We start from the raw sequence: 20238 nt of genomic DNA on the forward strand, positions 1-20238 counted from the left end.
TACATTGTCCTCATGTTGTCAAAATCACCAGCAAACACTTTGAACCAGAATCATGTGTTGTTCCCTCTCAAAACAGTGTGTGTTTTATGATTAGGGCTGTCTCACACTTGTCCAGAAAGAGTATTTTGCTGGTGTGAGAATATCATTGAGGTGCTGAAGGTGAGCTACCTCTGTCAGTCCTCTGTCTGTGACTTAAGTTCTGTTGTGTTAAAAAATGTGTGTGTGTTTGTGGTGTGTGTGTGTTTGTGGTGTGTGTAAGTGTGTGTTTATTGTTGTTTGTGTTTGTCATGAGTGTGTATGTGTTTGTGTTGTGTGTTTGAGTGATTTCATGTTGTTTGTGTTGTGTGTGTGTGCATGTCTGTGCATGTTTCAAGTTGTGTGTAGTCATGAATTTCGTTATTGACAACATCTTTGCTCCTTCTTCCTTTAGTTCATTTAGATGCTTGCTTTATTTGTAATTTCATGATTGCCTTCATTTTAGTTCATTTCCAGCCCTGTATTTTCTTTTCTCTTACCTTTCTACCATTCTTGCTTCCATCGTTCCAGGTTTTGTCACAAGGTTTGTTTGTGTATTTTTATCTCTTTCGTGTCAGTTTTGTTGGGCTCTCCTGACATGATAGGCCCTGAATGGTCAGCTGGACTACAGGCAACAAAGTCAAATGTCTACTGTCAGTTTTGGGGAGGTGTGAGCAGCAGTTACTGTTCACTGTTTGGTGTACGGTTCAGAGGTGAGAAGTCAGATGTTCGTGGATCTCAGTTTGCTTTTGCTGCGTTTGTTTCCATTCATTGTCTATATTCCTGTGTGTGGTGAGCAGTATTCCACTTCTTTCTCCCTCTCCCTCTCTGTCTGTCTCTCTGGCCCTCTCTCTCTGTCTCTCTCAGTGTCCCTCCTCTCTCTCTCTCCGTTTTCAAATAGAAGGAAAATATCCATGTTCATTATTTGTATTTGAATGTTGAAATGTATATAGAATCTTTAATGAATGGAATTAAAGCCTTTGTGTTTACTGGATAGATCTCTTAGAATCACTGAGAAATTACTTAATTACTTTAGGCAAGAGCAGTTATCTTCATTTAAGAAAAAAAAAAAAAATTGAAAGAAATCTGTGAAGAAAAAGTCAGAATGATGTTGATTGAAGTAACCTTCAAGTCTATGTCCATGAGAATATGTTTTTATTGGTTCTCACAAACCAAGACTCCTGTCAGTATTTCTTCATTGACGATTTTTTTTTTTTTTTACATTGGGGTTATTGTATAACTTTTGGTTTTGTATGAAGGAATGAGTTGATACATTTGGTATTTTAGGCTATGGCTGACACAAGTGACAGTATTGGACTTTGGTTTTGAAAGACTAGCTGTAATCACTTCTCTTCACATATGTTATGCTGGCTTGTAAATGCTTGGGTGAAGAGGATTTGGCTTGGAGTTTCTTGCCCTTGTACAAGTAAGCAGCTGCTTTGTGAAGCTCTGTATTTTCATTTACTTAAAACCTGTTCATGTATTTTATGTATGTATTTTATGATTATGCACATACACACAGTAGAAATGTTAAATGTTTTGTACAGAATTGGTTTTGTTCATTCTGATCGAGGTTTGCTGGCTCTGTTTCCTTTTTGGCTTTTCTGATTTAAAAACAAAAAATATTGTAATATTTTGTTCTGCATTCACTATTGATTGCTCTATCTTCAATGATCACTGTTGATCTCTCTCTCTCTCTCTCTCTCTCTCTCTCTCTCTCTCATTGCAGAGATAATTTGCAAGCAAATTTGTTTCGTTATGCAATGATTGAAAGACAGTGGTCTACCTAGCTTCAAAGGATAAAATCAAATGAATACAGAATTGAAATGATCATACTGAATAGTGACAAAGGAACTGTCTGTGTAGTCTTTCACATAATTATACACTGTGACTCACATACACACACTCGCACACACACACACACACACACACACACACACACACACACACACATTTAATCAGCTTCACCTTTTGAAGTCTGTAACAACCAAGAGCTTTGACTTTGGAGTCAAATGTTAGCCTGATTTTATCATGTTAGCAGTTTCACATTTTACACACTAATATTACCCTTCTCTCACTGTTCTGCATTTTATAATGATGATAATGGTCAAAATAATAACTGGCACATGTCTGATCTGGCACCCAGCTGAGTACTGAGTGATCACAGAATGGCTCAAGGACTGGAAACGATTTATCATGATGAATGAAGGTATTCTGCACAACTTAGAATTCAAGGATCATGAAGGAAAAACATGAAGGATAGTTAAAAGGTATTTTGATAAACAGGAAAAGAAAATCAACATTGTGAATATTTTCAGACAGCGCAGAAAATCATTTTAACCACAGATTGTCAAGGCAAAGAGAGAAGTAGGGGGACTGGGGAGGAGTGTGGGCAGGGGTGGCGGAGTTGGGGGAGGGGGGGATAGGAGGATGTAGGCATAGAATCTCTGGAAGGTTGCTTTAAGCCTGTTTGAACATGGGCAGTTCTCACTGCTAATTTTATGTTTGTTTTGTTTCCTTTTTATTGTTATTATTATTATACTTAAGTAGATGTGGTGTACCACACTTTAGAACCCCCTGTAAACTTCTACTGTTGCCATGTGATAGAGATTTGGCTTGAAATATGCTTTTGTTTCTTTTTTTTCTGCATAGGTAGTCTGTACTACATCTCATTACACTAGATTCTGCTTCTCTGCTTATCATACTGTCCAGCAAATTGCCTCTTTGAGGAAAGAAAATAACAGATTCATAATGGCACCTATGTTTACTTATAATGGCACATCCTTATGCCCCCCGTGGGACTGCAGTTTTGCAGGGGGGATGAATTCATTTCAGTTTAGTTAGTTTGAACTTTCTTATTATGTGGGATTCAGATAGGGCACATACAGCCAATAAGATGCTGAGTATCAAATTTGAGTTGAATGAAAAAAGAAAAAAAAAGTTGCACCTTTTGGGTTAGAAATAACGGTAGGTAAAGAGTAGTCTGCTATGTCCAATTTTTTTAATATTCCATTGTATAACTTTTTTTGCAACACATTTTAGATTAGAATTCAGGACAATGATTTGGGAGAAAGAAGTTGAATGAGTGGGGATACAAATGAGTCCCACAGCACAGGTCTGAACTGTGTTCAGACTTTTTCTCCAAAACATTGTTTTTTTGCTTTGTTGTTGTTGTTGTTTTTTGGTTTGTTTGTTTGGTGTTTTGGGATTTATTTCTCTCTTGCTGTGCCATCTTCTTTGCATGTTTCTGTACAATGTTCTGGCAGTTTGTGATCCCTGTACCACCTGCCCTGGGGTGAACTTTTTTAGTTGTGCCTAGATAATGGTCACTGGATTTGTCATGTTCAGAAAGACCTGTACCCAGACCACTGCTCCCAGTATGCTCCACGGGGAGAAATATTCCTGTCAAAACAACAGCAGGAGCAGTAATAATAATGATATAACAGTTATTATGATAATAATGACAATGCTTATGAGTTCATACTAAATAATAATTACAGTAGTAGTGTTATTATGATTAAAAGTGATAATAATGATAATGGTATACTGTTTGTATTGTGTGCCTGATCAACAGCTTACATGCAGGGTAGGATCAACCCCGTGTTTATCTTTCTTCACTGGACTGTGTGCTCTTTCCATCACAGTCACTGTTCCAGTCACCGCCAGTCTCATGGCACAAACACCGCTGTTTCATTTCCAGCATATTCCTCACATGTTTTTGTTGATAATCAAAGTCATCTGTCTGATAAGTTTCAGCAACTGTTAGTTAACAATACCTCGTAAGTTTGAGTCTGCCAGTTCTGGAGTCATCCCATGGTTTTGGTTGAACACCTATGCATATGTTTCAGTTGACTAATGCTATAGCCACTATAGTGCTACTCTTGTTGCCACTGTCTTCCTGCTGGTGACCTATACAATGTGTACACACAGTTGTTGATTTCTTGATGACAATAATGTCTGAACTGTCCAGGTCAGACTCAACCTTGTTCCTCTTGTTATATACCTTAGTGTCTTTGAGTCTGATTTGGTCAGACCTCCTTCTGTCTATGTGTGTTTTGTTTATCGCTCCGTGTGTGTGTGTGTGTGCGTGCGCGCGTGCACATGCACCAACCACCATTCATCTTGTGTCTGGAACTGCCTTAGACATTGGTCTCCATGTGTCTCTTCATAAATTGGGGTGGCATGTTGTATGTTGCAGTAGTTCAATGTTTGTGTTGGTCAAGATGTGCGTGGATTATCGGTTAGGTTCTGTTACTTGTGTAGAAGATCCTGGGGTGTGAAAGCAATAACTCTGTATCGCTCTTTGACTCACTCTTTCTCTCTCTCTCCATCATGTCTTTGTGGCTTACTTGTATCATGTTTCTCTCTGCTTCCTTGCTTTATTTCTTCTTTTTCTGTTGCTGTCAAGATAAGGGTAACGCTTGGAGACTGGAGGTTCTTCAGTTCTTGTTGCCATTGCTGGTGTTCTGAAATGATGTTGATGGAAAATTTTGATTGTGGCTGACTGTTTTGCAGTTTCATGCACATGGGATGGGGACTGGACTGAATAATTATTAAAAAAGAAAAAAAAAGAAAAAAGGAGGGGGGGTGGTGGTGAGGGTTGAAGTTGGAGCACCTTTGAAAAAAAAAAAAAAAAAGCTTTGTAGATTTCTTTCTTTTCTATATTTTCTATTACAATTATCCTGACATATTGCTGTGCTTGTAATGCATTATGATATTAGTAGAAGAATGATTGTACTTAACAAATGATGACAATGTCAGTAAACAGTGATGCTGATAAATGACGGTAATAGATATGACTATTATAACCTTTGATTGTCTGCCCAAAGGTAGTATTATGTCTCCACTGTACCCTCAATCCACATCATATGTATATTATGCATGCTTCATGTGTGGATATGGTAAATTCTGGAACAAATGTTCACATTTACTGGAAGGCTGCCAGTATTCCAGGGATGATTGCACCAACTTGTCAATAGATGCCAACACTGCACGGGCACCAAGAGAATGAGTCAGTGGGAGGGATTAAATTGAACACCCTTGCTCTGAATGAAGGACATACAGATATTATAGCAGCACTGTGAAGCCCCCCCCCCCCCCCCCCCCGCCCTCCTTCCACCTTACCCTCCCTTCCTCTTGATAGTTGAGAGTGGGTTCCTGACATTGCTGTATGTGATGTGACCCAGAAACAGGTCATAAGAATCTTTTTTTCTTTTTTCTTTTTTTAATGACCAAATAAAACAAACAAACAAAAATCCATAGAAGTGTGAACATGCAGTATTACATCAGATAATCAGAATTTTTGTTGAATGTAGAGTATTGAGGCTGTGCTTTGCCAGGGTCAGAGAAGCAATAAATGCTTGGGTGGTAGCATTTCCATATATATATATATTCTATATTGGTATTTTGCCTTTTTTTTCTTTTCTTTTTTCTTCTTCTTTTTTTTAACTTTGTTTCGGTATGAAGACAGGCACTTACATTTGGTGGCTGCTGGATCCCTGCCAGAAATGTTTCAGTATTGCAAAGATCAGTCACTTACACCCATCTAATTCAGAACATGATGTCTTGATTTTAAGTAGATACAGCCCTCTCAGGGGTCCCAGTGCTGCTTGTGGATCTTGTGTGAACAGAGATAAAATGAACTTTGTCTGTTGAAACGTGGGTTGGTCATCTCCTTGGTATATTGAAGAGGATAATATTGAGAGATGGAGTGTATTTGTGGCCTTTTAACACTTTTGACTTGAAGATATTTTCTTGATTATCTTTCAGTATTTTTAGGCGTATGCTATGTTAATCAAGCATTGCACATAATATCAAATGTTTGTCAGTACTTCTTGTGTTCACAATATTTTATTAATATGTGTCTTAAATTTTGTTTTGAAAGGATTTTCTTTTGAACTAGTCTTTGCATGCAGTGAGGAATTAAAAAAAAGAATGTAGGTAATTTTTTTTGTTTCCGCTCTGAGTATATGATTATATACTTGCAATGAAATCATTCACTTTAACTATTTAAGGTAGAATTGGGCTCTGGTAATGGATGACCGATGGTGATGTGTAGAACTAAGTCTGTCTTGCATGATGGAGCATTTTCCTTGAGTCTGTTTTTTTTAAATGTGTATGCAAGTTTGGATTTTTTTCCACTCTTCTTAATAATTCAGACCTCTTTGTATTAATCAAAAGCTTGAAAGGTCAAGAGGCTGGAAATGGTTGTCTGTGGGTTGGGTTCTTGCAGTTGAAGCTTGCTTCGTTTCATTTGATTTCTGGGCTGATGTACATAGACATGGGCTGAAATGAGTATGTCTTTCACACCATGCACATATTGATGCAATGTAGCCTGGCCGCCCGCTTCACATCAGGGATTAGCAGGTTTTGTTGTCAGTCCCTTAAGTCTCCACTTAGCTTCTTGCAAAATGTGTACATTATACACCACAATGAAAATGTTAGTTGTGCGTTCACATTATGGCTCTTTTATTTTGTTTTTGAATAGTAATGTTTTATGTTCTTTTATTTTACTTCGATCATGAATCTCTCCCCAGAACCATTTCTTTCTGTCTCTGTCTGTCTGTCTGTTCGTCTGTCTTTCTCTGTCTCACTGTCTCTCTCTCTGTCTGTCTGTCTGTCTGTCTCTCTCTCTCTCTCTCTCCTTATTGTCTAGAATTCACCTGTCAGTTTTGTCTATTTATTTTAGAATACACCATAACCTGTGAGTACACAGGGAATATGTATGGAATATTGTTGTCTCAGCTGTGACTGTCCCAGCATAGTTTCTTCATGTATCTATGGTGTAATGCATCCCATAAATAAATTGAAATAAAGTTGAGCTCTTTTGCAGTTTCGGGAATAAAAAAAGTCCCATCATGATCATTGTCATATGTTCATTTGTGTTATGTGGATGTGACTTCCAACATGGGTTCCCTGAGAGAAGAGAATGCTACAGGGAAGAAAAAAGTGTTTAATGAATTGTTTGTACAGTGTTATAGATGTATTGCTTGTGATAGACTTGTTATGTCTCGTTGAATATTTGTTGGAATTATGCTGAAATAAAGGAGTTTGTTTCATCAAAGCGGACTCAGTGTGTGTGTGTGTGTGTGTTCTAAGAGAGATCTAGGGGGAAAGCAAAATGATATAAAGATCTACTGAAAAGTGTGGAAATGTCTATTGTTGTCTAGAGCTGTATTTCATACACACACACACACACACACACAGAGCGGTTGTGGCATATACTTTACACACAACAATTAACAAGAAGTAAAAAAAAAAAAATAAAAAAAGAAGAAACACTTGCCCCTCTTACAGATTTGATCCTGAGATCTCTCCACTGGTTGACGTGATCGGGTGTTGCGATCACCAGGTAACAACCATCTATGTTTTTTTCTTCAGCAAACACAAACAAGATATTACATTATTAGTGTATATGTTCAGCGCTTAAACTATAAAGCGCATTTTGATCAACCCTGGGCAAGAAGGTCCACCTTCAGAGATCTGGTCAGTTCCCAACAGTACAAGCTGCGAGGGTTCTTCATGTTGAGCACACAGAAAACTTACGTGAGATCATACACACACAGCAGCGAGCGTAGGGCCTCCCTCTCCATATACACCGTGACTATGCTGTCAGGGGTATACATTCATTCACACACACACGCGCGTTCGCACGTGTATACACGTGCATGCACACACAACACTGCACACAAACACACAGACACGACACGCACTCACACACAGACGCGCGTGTGCATACACACAATCATGTATACACACGCACGACACACCCGCCCACGCGCGCGCGTACACACACACACACACACACAAGAAAATACATGCACGTGCGCGCGCACACACACACACACACACACACACACACACACGTTTTTTTTTTTGTTGTTGTTTTTTTTCTTCTTCTTTTGTATCAAAGCATGAAGACGCAACGCAGAGACTGATCAACTCGCTCATGCATAACGCAGCAAGCCATATCCAACATTGGATATCAGCAAAGACCCAATACACGCATCAGGACTTGTCCATCTTTTCTCTCCCATCACGCTGTTTGGCCGTTCCCCGTCCAACAGAGGAAACCACTTACTGTCTGTTCAGTTCTCTGCGGTGATCGCGATTGAGTGAAGCGCAAACACACACTGTTGTTGTAGGCTTGAGTGCTCACGTGCAGTGCTTCAGGATTATCGGCGGTGTGCAGTGTTTACCAGCGGATTAGTGCTGCCCATGTGGCCTTAATGCCCTGCCTGTTGTAAATCCGTAATATAACATCAAACCTTGTCCTGGCCCACTATTGTTGCTTTTTTCTTACCCCGGATAAATCTGACATAGGCTGACGGCCTTATGCGTCCTGCTGGTAGCGTTGGAATACAGCCTCCTCCGGAAAAGCAATGTCCAATTTGATCCTGCTGCGAGACAAACTCCTTTCTCTCTATCCCACCATAAGCCTTTAATGGTGGTATGGGTGCCAGTCTTTCTAATAAACCCTGATTCAACTTAAATTCGTCTACCGAATTTTGCCAGAGGATTACCCTCTTGTTGATTGGGTTATTTTTCAGTGCGCCAAGTGCGTGCTACACACGTGACCTCGGTTTATCGTCTCCGCCGAATGACGATACGCTTAGTTTGATTTTGCTGTCAAACTTGGGAGAGAGGGCGAGACCATCCCACATGTTTTATTGAAGGTTGGAACAGTGCCGTGCCGGTCTCGGTAGTCAGCCGTGTCCTAAGCAACTTTGGTCAAACTGGAATAAGTTTGAATGCACTCCGAAGCCTTGCCCTGAGGCGTACAGGCTGTCCACTTGTCGGTCAGACCATGGCACGCAGGGTGTTGTTCAGTGTGTCTATGCTGATATGAGTCCAAGGCTGGAGTGCATAAGCGATTTTTTTATTTTATTTTTTTTTTTTTTTGCGTCTGCTTAAATGAATTTTTTTTTAAATTCCCTTCCCCCATGCAACATATATTCTTCTCATGAAAAAAATCACAAAATAGTTGATAAGTACGATTCCTAGACTGCATATCAATTTAGAAATAAAACATGAAACTGTGTCACACACACACACACACACACACACACACACACACACACACACACAGGGGATGGGGCAGGGGCTGCACACACGCATATGAGACATAAGCGATCTCGATTAACAGCACTAACATTACTTACGTGAAGAAATTTCCTAAGTCTATGCAAATTCTATAGACTATGGAATGCTTTTCATGCTAAGCAGATTTTACGCAGCTAAGATCGCTTGTGTAAGTCAACCCAGTGTGGCAAAAGCACGCTTGTCAAGATCACTGCCAAGGAAAAGCATGACAACTTGTTTGCACGTCTGTTTAAGCTTATTATGAACATTGAAGTCACACCCTGCAATGATTTCCCATCAGCTGTTCCATCAGCATTTCTTTGCTGGATATTTGGAACAGATAATTTATTTACACTTGTCGTTCTGTTCATGACGTAGGATCTTACTCGAATTCGAAATATCCCTAAAAAGATGAAAATAGATAAAAACCACGAATAATGGCGTCAAGCGTTAAAATCTGAAACTGAAGGATTTGACAATCGATATGCTTATTTTGACAATCGGTATGTCTTTTTTTCATTCTTTATTTCTTCCCTTCTTTTATTACCTTTTTCTTTTCATTTTCTTCCTTTCTTTCATACACCTTTTCCTTTCTTTCCTTCTTTTTTATCAACTTGTCAACATTTATTCCGTTGGGTCGAAACGACAGGACGAACTTCTTTTTCTTCCACGGCACCGGTTTCTGCTGAGTGCATGGCTGATTAACCTCCTGACGGTGTGTGTGTAGGTGTACGTAGGTGCGGCTGCTCGTTTGATCACCATGTTAATCACCGTGTTCAGGGCGCAGCTCAATAATCCCCCCACCCCCCCACCCACCCCGAGCACCCCCCACCCTCCACCCCAGGCCCCCTACACCGATAGTACAAGGTTCGAACGGACATCGTCCATAACCGTTGTACTGACAGACCTGTACACTGGGTGCTCTTGTTCCTGAACGTTTTGAAACTGTATGGGCAGCTGTGTGGTGTTTGGTTGTGCCGTGATTCAGTCAGTCTCAACTGTTTTCAGCTACAGGACACAGTCTTACAACAGCACTACTGCTTCTGTTACATTGACGTCGGTGAAATAACCATATAACTTCAGCAATACAGTGTTAGTAATTATACGATTTCGTCTCTGCGTTGCAGTATCCAAAAAGACAGAAGAACACAACACATGAAATAAAAAGACCCTCACAAGGCAACAAGATAACCAGCTGTCCCTCGGAGACGTGAAGACCCGCCATCACCATGCCCAGTCTGGCGTCCCCCTGGTTCCATCGCTCACGGTCAGACATCGCCCAGCCCGTGTCCAGACCTAAAGCACCGTCCACAATGTCCGTTGACGAGCAGGAGGCTCTTAGCGCCCGACTCTCTCAACCTACCGAGTCTGCACGCTACCGACGGGCGCTGTTTTGGAAGCTGGACGGCTACACTGAAGGGGTAAGTGAGAAAACTCGTCGCCAACCATCCATCTTCCTCCTCTTCCTCCTCAGTAACAATTCATTACCTTTAGCAGCACTGGTGCTGCTGGTTGCATGACCGATTTTTGCAGCGCTGTTTGCTTAGCGTTGAGAATGTTCCTTACTCCATGCGGAGTTTTTTGTTGTTGTTTGTTTGTTTGTTTGTTTTTTTGTAAGGAATGTGGCAAAACGGTTAAGACGCTCGTCAGCCATTTCAGAGTCCGTGAGGGTCTGGGTTCGAATCCCGCTCTCGCCCTTTATCCCAAGTTTGACTGGAAAAATCGAACAAAGCGTCTGGTCAATTGGTTGAGACGATAAACCGATGTCTCGTGTGCAGCACGCACTTGGTGCACTGACAAAGGTTCTATGGCAACGAGTGTTGTCCTCTGGCACAGTTCTGTAGAAGAAATCCACTCGGATAGGTACACAAACATTATATATATATGCATGCACTCAAGGCCTGACTAAGCGCGTTGGGTTATGCTGCTGGTCAGGAATCTGCCTAGCAGATGTGGTGTAGCGTATAAGGATTTGTCCGAAGGCAGTGACCCCTCACTGAGAAACTGAAACTAAAACTGATTCCACAGAAACTAGAGACATTGTCAACGCTGAGTATACCAAACGCTGGAAGGTCGTTCATGCAACCCAGCTTCGGTAAACAGCGGTGGTTAATGGAGGCGCTTATGTAGAAGTCCGGGTTTCACGATACATGTTGGCTTGCGTCCTCAATAAGTGCTCGAGCCGTTAAAGGCAGAAGCCAATATTATTAGTCGTTAAACTCAACTCTTCCAGTCAGGTTTCAATTAAAGTTCATGGCTTGATCTGCGCGAACTCTCCTCCACTCTGATCTTATCAGTGAGACCTAAAGAAATGATTTCCGTGCGGTAAATCGTTTAATTGTCAATGAGCATTCTGAAACGTCGGGCAGTTAGCATCGTTACTGGGTCTGATGTTGTTTGTAAGATGTAAAATGAAAAGCGAAAAAGGTTTCAGTATATGATTTTACTTTTCTTACATATATACATTTTTGTATTTTTTACCTTGTCATACAAAGTGAAAATGAAATATGATCATATGCTTAAAATTAAAAAAAAATCAGAATTCCGTCAGCTCGAGAATTGCTTGTACCATGTTCATAGAGCTGAAAAGTACATTTTTTGTGAATAATTATCCAAAACCACTCACGAAGGATATAATATTTTTTAATGTTCTGTTTCTTTTGATAAAAATAACAAAGAAATTAAAAAACAAACAAACAAACAAGTACGCCAGATAATTACTAAAAATCTGTACCTGCATCCTCAACGCTCGGCTCATATGATATATTGACATAAGCTTACAGTTGTGCCCACAGCAAGGTAAGAATTATAGGATCAATGGTTTATCCACTGCAGTGGGAATTTATTCACACACACACTCACACACACACACACACACACACACACACACACACACGCAGGCACACACGCATCATCATCTTCTTCTTTCTCCTCCTCCCCCTCTTCCTCCTCCTCATTTTTCTTTCGCACAAAAGAGAAAATGAATTATGAATAATTATGTATGATGCAGGATCTTCTTCTTCTTCTTCTCATTTTTGTTTGGCACAAAAGAGACAAGAGAGGCAAGGCCTTCAAGACTCACTTGTGATAAATTAAGTCCCCTAGCATTAATTACAGAGTAATTTCCCTTTTTTACTATCTGCACCAAAACGTTTGCAAAATAAATAAAAATTCCATGCTTAGCAAAAGAAGTTCCTGTTTGAACAAAAAATGATAATAATGACTCCTCTTGTTGTTGTGTCAGAATAGAAGGTCAAAGTGCCAAGTTTAGAGAATACAAAAAATATAAATATAACAGTAAATGCAGTTTGCATATAATTAGGCTTCTTTTTATTTTTTTGTGCCCATCCCAGAGGTGCCATATTGTTTTAAACAAGATGACTGGAAAGAACTGAATTTTTCCTATTTTTATGCCAAATTTGGTGTCAACTGGCAAAGTATTTGCAGAGAAAATGTCAATGTTAAAGTTTACCACGGACACACACACACACACACACACACACACACACACACACACACACAGACAACCGAACACCGGGTTAAAACATAGACTCACTTTGTTTACACAAGTGAGTCAAAAATACGAATGTGTATACTGCAGGGTCGCCACGCGTGGAGCAAGATGGAGCTGTTTGAGGACTGCAAGAGGTGCATGTGGACGCCTTCAGGTTCCATCAAGGTGACGTCCTGCAAGATCCGACCGATCAAAGTTATGCCCAACAAGCCTGGGCCCGCTCCAGGGGTGTGACGTCACTTCTATCAAGAGAGCTGATTGGTGCATAGATCGTTTGATTTCTTATTTATTTATTTATCTATCTATCTATCTATTATTTGTTTGTTTATTTATTAATTTTTTTTTCCTTTTTTTAGAGAGAGAGATGTCGGTGCGTTGCTATGTTGTTGTTGTTTTTTCCACAGTCAGATGTGATGATTAGGTCGTTGATTGGTATTGACTGACTGACTAAGTGAGTGACTGCCTGCCAGATTGATTGATACTTCGTTATGGGAATCTACACATTTGATAGCGGGTGTTTGTTTATTAATGAAACAGTTGATTAACTGATCAACCAATTGATTCGCTTGTTTGGTTTATTTATTTACATCTCTCCTTGATCTTTCCATTTTCCTCTTTTTGTTTCTCATAGAAAAGTCACTTTTTTTTTCTTTCTTTTCTTTTCCATTCTTGATTTTTTTTTTTTTTTTTCTGTAAATACTTGACATGAAACCAATGATTTTTAACACACTGTCTTGCTGTGGGTGTTTTGAAAGAGCGTGATTAACCCCTTGACTGCTGAACTCTGGTGAAATGCGATACGTGTGAAAAGAATTTGGACTGGAATTAGCACACTCTGTGTGCTTTAAAGGCGGCGTGGTTGATTTTTTAGCGAAGGAAAGTAAAGCAACCCCAAAAGGAAGAAATCTCTCCACGTACAGAAACATTGACTGACACCGTGAGCTGTCAGCTCCTCAGTGTTATCTCTGGTGAGGTGACGGCCCTTCGTTGACGAACATGATGGCCAGCAGCAGACATGGGGTTAACAGGGATGGATTGGACCTGAAGAGAAGGAGGCAACTGTTCATGATCATTGTGCAGTCAAAAAAAGCGACATCAGCATGACTGCTACTGAACACAAGCGCAGCCACACAGCCACACACACACACACAGCCACACACACACACACACACGCACACACACACACACACACACACACACACACACACACACACACACACACACACACAGAAATTAATTCATATATATACGCAGAAACGCAAAAAAGAAAAAAAGAAAAAGAAAAAGGCCATTGAACTGGTTGATGCTGATTTTGTTGCTATTGTTGTTGCAAGTGTTGTTTTTGTAGCTGTTGGTATTGTTATTGGTAATGTTGTTGTTGCTGAAGTTGTTATTCCTGTTGTTGTTGATTTTGTTGTTGCTAATTATGGTTGTTACTCTTATTATTGCGGTTGTAGTTGTTGTTTTGGTTGTTATTGTTATTGCTGTTGCTGTTGTTGTTTTTGCTAATGTTGCTGTTATTTTTGCCATAGGCTATAGCTGTTGTTATTATTTTTGTTGCTGTAGTTTAATTGTTGTTGCTGTTATTGTTGCTTTTCTGTTCTTGCTCATGCTCTTGCTATTGTTTTGTTTGTTGTTGTTGTTGTTGTTTTGTCGCTATGATTGTTGTTCTTCTTGTTGCTGCTGTTCATCTACAGTTCATCTGTTGTTGTTACTACTGTTATTGTTGTTGTTCTTGTTGGCATTGTTGTTGGACTTGCCGCTGCTGCAACTGTTGTTGTTGTTGTTGCGACGTCCTCTGCTGTCTTTTTTTTTGTTGTTGTTTTTAGTTCAGGTGCATCCGTGTGAACATGGGAAAGAAGTAGGTGAAGCTGCACCCGTGATGCTATTATCTTTCCTCTGATCTCCATGGCTGATTCCGCTCCTCCAGTTGATGAATGCTGATGACAAGGATGTGTTCCTTTGTTGTGTGTTTGGCTGTACGTGTACAGTCGTTGATTGTCGCTATGGACTTCGATAATGTACGTGAATAAAAATCTGTTTCGATATCGTTTTTCTCCATTCGAGGATCTTCTCCGTCTGTGTCAGTGTGGTTTTTCTCTGTCTCTGGTTTGTTTGTTTTTCTTTCTCTCTCTCTGTGTCTCTGTCTCTCTGTCTTTCTGTCTGACTTTTTGTCTGTCTGTCTGTTTTGTCTGTCTCTATGTCAGTCAGTCTTGTCAGTCTGTCTGTCTGTCTCTCTAATTGTGTGTGTGTGTGTGTGTGTGTGTGTGTGTGTGTGTGTGTGTGTGTCTGTGTCTGTGTCTGTGTCTGTGTCTGTGTGTATGTGTGTGTTGACAGGGAAGGAGCACACACCTTTTTCACTCAAAGCACAGGCTGGAGAAGCATATCTACAACACACACACACACACACACACACACACATCACCACCACTGAAAACCAAGGCTATTACATCAGCCAGGCCAGGCCACATTTACACAGGTGTGGTGCGTGGAAATTACCCCCACCACCATTTTAACTCAGTGGTGTCATCCCAGAAGCACCCCCCAAGGAGATTTTTCAGTGCAGTCCTTTCATTCTTACATCACCCCATGACCCGTATCCACAGCTCCTTATTCAATTAGAATGTCTTTATTTTATTTTTTTTAAAAGCAAAAAAACCCTCCCCCTCTCCACTCCCCCCCCCCCCCCCGCCCCCTCTCCCCCCCCCCTTACTCCCCCCCCCCCCCCACAAAAAACCGTTCTATTTGGAAAATGGCATGTCATTGCATCTGAAACCTGGCTTGATTACATTTGAAGAGGTAGTCTCTCTAGACTGGGTCAAAATAACTTCTTATGTGCTTCTATATCTTTATTTTCATATATTTGGACTTGATGTGGACATTGTTGGGCTGAAATTGTGATTTAATGAGTATGTATTGTAAATGTATCCTCCACACCCCAAAAGGGGCAAAGGGATTAAATTTCTTTGAATCTTTTAAAATCTTTGAATCGTTTTCCAGAAATGGTTAGTGGGGATATTTTGGAAAAGACCCAGGACGACTCCTGTAGTAGTAGCAGTAGTAGTAGTAGTTGTTGTTGTTGTTCTTCTTCTTCTTCTTCTTCTTCTTCTCCCAGATAATGAATTCCGTGCACAACATATTGATGAGGTCTTTCTGGGCTGACCCACGATAACTCCCATCCACCCCACTTCCCCACCCATCCATCTGTTAAACAATATCACGCATTTTTTTGTTGTTGAAGAACTAGATGGTTTCAAGACAAACCTTGAGAGGGTCATTTTTGGAAAGAACTGGAATTCCTATGTCCCATGTCCCAAACAGATTCTAAGGGAATTATTTTGGTGCCAGCAGTGCTGACCCAAACTGATTCATCATGGGTTATTCTGAGCTGGTCCTGAATACTCCATCATTTGTGTGAAGTTAATTCCCTGAATAACCTTTGGAGTGGAAAAGATAGCAGCCCACATTGACTCGCCATGAAGTGCTTTTGAGACCAAGACTGGGGTGTGTTTGGGGACCCGATCAAAATCAATTCCACCCTGGAAACCCTGTTTCTTGTTTCCCCTGTTCTCAGTCTCTCTTTGCCTCTCTCTCCTCTCTCCTCTCCTCTCTCTCTCTCCCCCACACACCACACACACACACACACATACACACACCTCCCCCCTCTCTCTCTCTTTGAAACAAATTCTAAAATCTGAACGGCACAGAGTAATTCCAGAGCAAGGTTATAGGAGTCTTCCATTGCCAACTCCCTACTAACCATTCCAGACGATCCTTCCATTCCCAGAATAACTACCGTGGCAGTTCATCGTGGGGGTTGGGATCATTCTGTGGGGATCACACCGGTGTTTAACGTGACCACGCAGCGGACGTTCCAGATAAGCAGACCGTGTGTCCATAGTGACAGCCCACACGCTATAAAAATGACCACCCTCAGCAACACTGACCAGCGCGGTGAGAAAGTATGTAGTGGGCATACATTGTCATACGGTAGTGCTAGCCGCATCATCGATGACATTTTCTCTTTGCACGTGAAACGTTTATTTATTTATTTATTTGATTATTTGTTCATTTTTCTATAGTTAATTACTTACTTACTTAGTTATAAAAGCCGTGCTGGTATCTTTTTATTCGAAGTATTGTTTCGAAAAAAAAAAGTTATTTGGCGCTCTAAAATTCTTTCGAATTTTTTTTTTTTAATTTGTTCCCACGTGTGAACGTTTGTTTGTTTATTTGTTTGCTTTCCGCTTTACATTATTTTTCAAGAGACATTTTGCCGTTCTGATGTAAATGAAAACTGGAGAAAAGAACATTTTACTATTCCTTAAGGGACTAAACAAATTCAGCCGAACAAAATTCTGACAAATGTATAACCGTTTATCAAGCCTAAAATAATTCTGACAAGTTCAGCGTAGTATACTGTACGTAGCCGTTTACCGATCTTCAGATTGATTAATGTTGCACTGCCAAATGTTGCACTGTTGTCTTATTTATTTATTTATTTATTTATTTATTTATTTACATATTTATTTATTTATTTATTTATTATTATTATTATTATTATTATTATTATTATTATTATTATTTTCACTACCTTTTTCATATTGTAATAATTTTTTTTTTCTATTTATGTATTTATTTACTTATTTATGTATGCTTATCTATTATTTATTCACCTTTTTTTTTTTCAAGGCCTGACAAAGCGCGTTGGGCTACGCTGCTGGTCAGGCATCTGCTTGGCAGATGTGGTGTAGCGTATATGGATTTGTCCGAACGCAGTGACGCCTCCTTGAGCTATTGAAACTGAAACTGAAACTGCCAGGTCCGTGTATACACGTGAATATGCTGCACGAAAAGGGAGAAAGTGGGTCTGACAGACTAATGGCCTTACTGTTTCCTCACACAATGGATGGACATTGGTCAGGCAGTTCTGTACAGGTGGGTTTGTGTAAGGTGAGAGGCATGGAGAGGGGAGTTTTCTTGTCCGTGTTCGTGTGATGTGTTGTCTGGAAAAAAAGGAGGTTGGTGTGTGTGTGTGTGTGCGTGTGTGTGTGTGTGTGTGTGTGTGTGTGTGTGTGTGTGTGTGTGTGTGTGTGTGTGTGTGTGTGTGTGTGTGTGTGTGTGTGTGTGTGTGTGTGTGTGTGTGTGTGTGTGTTTGCTAAATGACGTTCGGGATTTCTGATAACTCCACTTTCGTTACTTGAAATATTAAAAGCTGATGCTTGTACAGTGGCATCTGTATTAAAAAATTTTAAAAAATTTTAAAGAAAAAAAAAGAATACCAGCCTGGAGACTAATGTACACATGTACGCATTCGATAAACACACACACACACACACACACACACACACACACACACACACACATGCAAACACAGACATGTAAGCATGCGTTGAACACACACACACACACACACACACACACACACACACACAAAGAGAGAGAGAGAGGGGGGGGGGGGCTGTGATGTGGGGGCTGGGCAGGTAGCAAATACAACTCTTCAAAGGGAGGTAAAGGCCGGACGGTTTCGTGAGTTTCAACAGTTAAGGAACGTGTTTTTTTCCTTCCTGCACAATGTCGCCCCATCACTCTGCAACTTTGGCTGCCATCGCTTTTTGGGAACGTGGGGAAAAAGAGGAGGTGGGGGAGGGAGGAAGAAGGGGGGCTATATGTAAAAAAAAAAAAAGAACCCCAAATCAACCTAATATTTGTTCCGGATCATTCAGCGAAGTGGATATTAGAATCTTAAATAACAGATGACTTAAGCAGCGAGAGGGTAAAAATGGATTTAGAAAGGGATAAAGAATGTCCACATGTGATATACATCGTGTAAGTGATGAGTTTTATTGAATATTTTTCTGGATCCCACCCCCCTCATGCCCCCCCCCCCCCCCCAGCCCCCCACTCCTGCCCCCCACCTGGAAATTATAGGAAACAAACAATGCTTCCACAAGATTTAATTCTCCAATCCAGGCATGTCAAAGAAAATGACAAATAATTTATTTATTGAAGATGAATTGATAGCGAATGTAATTATGCAAAACCATCGAGAGATTTATAGGCCAGATTTCCAAACACGTTGTCTCAGTCAACGTGAATATAATCAATGTTGTCAGAAATAGCCGTTTCTCCTATCCGGTGATGAACTGTGTTTTATTTCATTTTATATATATTTTTCGTTCTCTTATTATTCTTTTTTTTTCTAATTATATTTTCTATTGCTTACTGTGTCCCCTTGCCACGTCTACTGTCGCAATGCGTTGTTTGCCGTTTAGTTCCGTTCGTATTGTTCTTTCCAATGGGAGAAAAGGTTTTCTTCAAGAATAACGCATGATAATGAGCACAAGGAATAAACCTTTTATAGCACACCCCCGACACCCCCACCCCCCTTTTGCACTGCTCCCCACCCCCCATCCCCCAACCCCCCAACCCCCCACGCCCCCCCCCCTCCCCCCAACCCTCCCCTCCCACGTGCATTGTATGGAATCAAGAACTTCCGTCGAGTTGAGTTCAAAGACTTACTGGCAAAAAGCCCCTAGGGTCAAGCTGTTTAGGGCTTAGGTTAGTTAGGTCTTGGTTCGATGAAGTGTTTTATTGTTCGAGGGGCTAAGGCCTGAGTGTCTGTTCCGGAGGAAGGTGAGACGGGGGGGAAGGGGGGTGGGGAGGGGGAGGAGGGGCTGAATCAAGCCGGGACTGGAACCCAGGACGTAATCATAATCATGCTGGACGGTACCGGATGACGACACGTCAGGAACAACAGTTGCCCGGTGGCGCTGAGGTTTTGTCAAATGGTCATTGGTGTGAAGGTTTGAATGACAATGGCCATTTCACAATACTTAGTGACGCTGGTCCCATCACCCACTGTTCAATCACTTCGGCAACTGTTAAGCTACCAACCACTTCACGGCGGGTAAGTTGATGGTGGACGTTTTGAATTTGAGTATATATGTATATATATATATATATATATATATATATATATATATATATATATATATATATATATATATATATATATATATTCTTTTTTTTTTCTTTTTTTTGTTGGTCAGTTTGCCTGTCTACCTGTCTGCCTGCCTGTCCGTTTGTGCGTATTTGTAATTCGTACTGAGTTTATCAGTGCTGGTCTTTCATTCTGCTTTGCCCCATCTGTGTCTTTGAGTGTCTGTCTCTGTCTCTCTGTCTCTCCCTCTTTGTCTCTGTCTCCGTCACCTTCTCTCACTCTTTTTCAGTTACTCTCTGTCTCTGTCTTTCTGTCTCCCCCCCCTCCACACACACACACACACGCGCGCACACACACATACACTTGCACACACACACACACACACACATACACACACACACACACACACACACACACACACACACACACACACACACACACACACACACACACACACACACACACACACACACACACGCACGCACGCACGCACACACCTCCAGTTTATGAGAGATTTCAACCGGCCAGCTGACATTCCACCATGAATGCCCGTGATGACGCTATTTCTTGTCTATCACTCCTGCTGGTCGCCATGAGGTAACGAGAGTGCTTCAGCACCGATAAGGTACATTCGCACCACCAAACATTTAATAATGGGAACGTACACTCGCACCGCCGCCAAGAT

General features: G+C 40.8%; 1 protein-coding gene across 1 annotated transcript; it reads left to right on the plus strand.

Moving 5' to 3' along the window:
• The first annotated feature begins 10325 nt into the window (after positions 1 to 10325).
• On the plus strand, positions 10326 to 12844 carry LOC143298564 (uncharacterized). The gene is made up of 2 exons (XM_076611442.1): positions 10326 to 10517; positions 12698 to 12844. The coding sequence occupies exons 1-2, from the start codon at positions 10326 to 10328 to the stop codon at positions 12842 to 12844; spliced, it is 339 nt and encodes a 112-aa protein (XP_076467557.1).
• Positions 12845 to 20238: the final 7394 nt, after the last annotated feature.

The sequence above is a fragment of the Babylonia areolata genome, chromosome 24, assembly GCF_041734735.1.
Source record: "Babylonia areolata isolate BAREFJ2019XMU chromosome 24, ASM4173473v1, whole genome shotgun sequence".
NCBI classification, from domain to species: domain Eukaryota; kingdom Metazoa; phylum Mollusca; class Gastropoda; order Neogastropoda; family Buccinidae; genus Babylonia; species Babylonia areolata.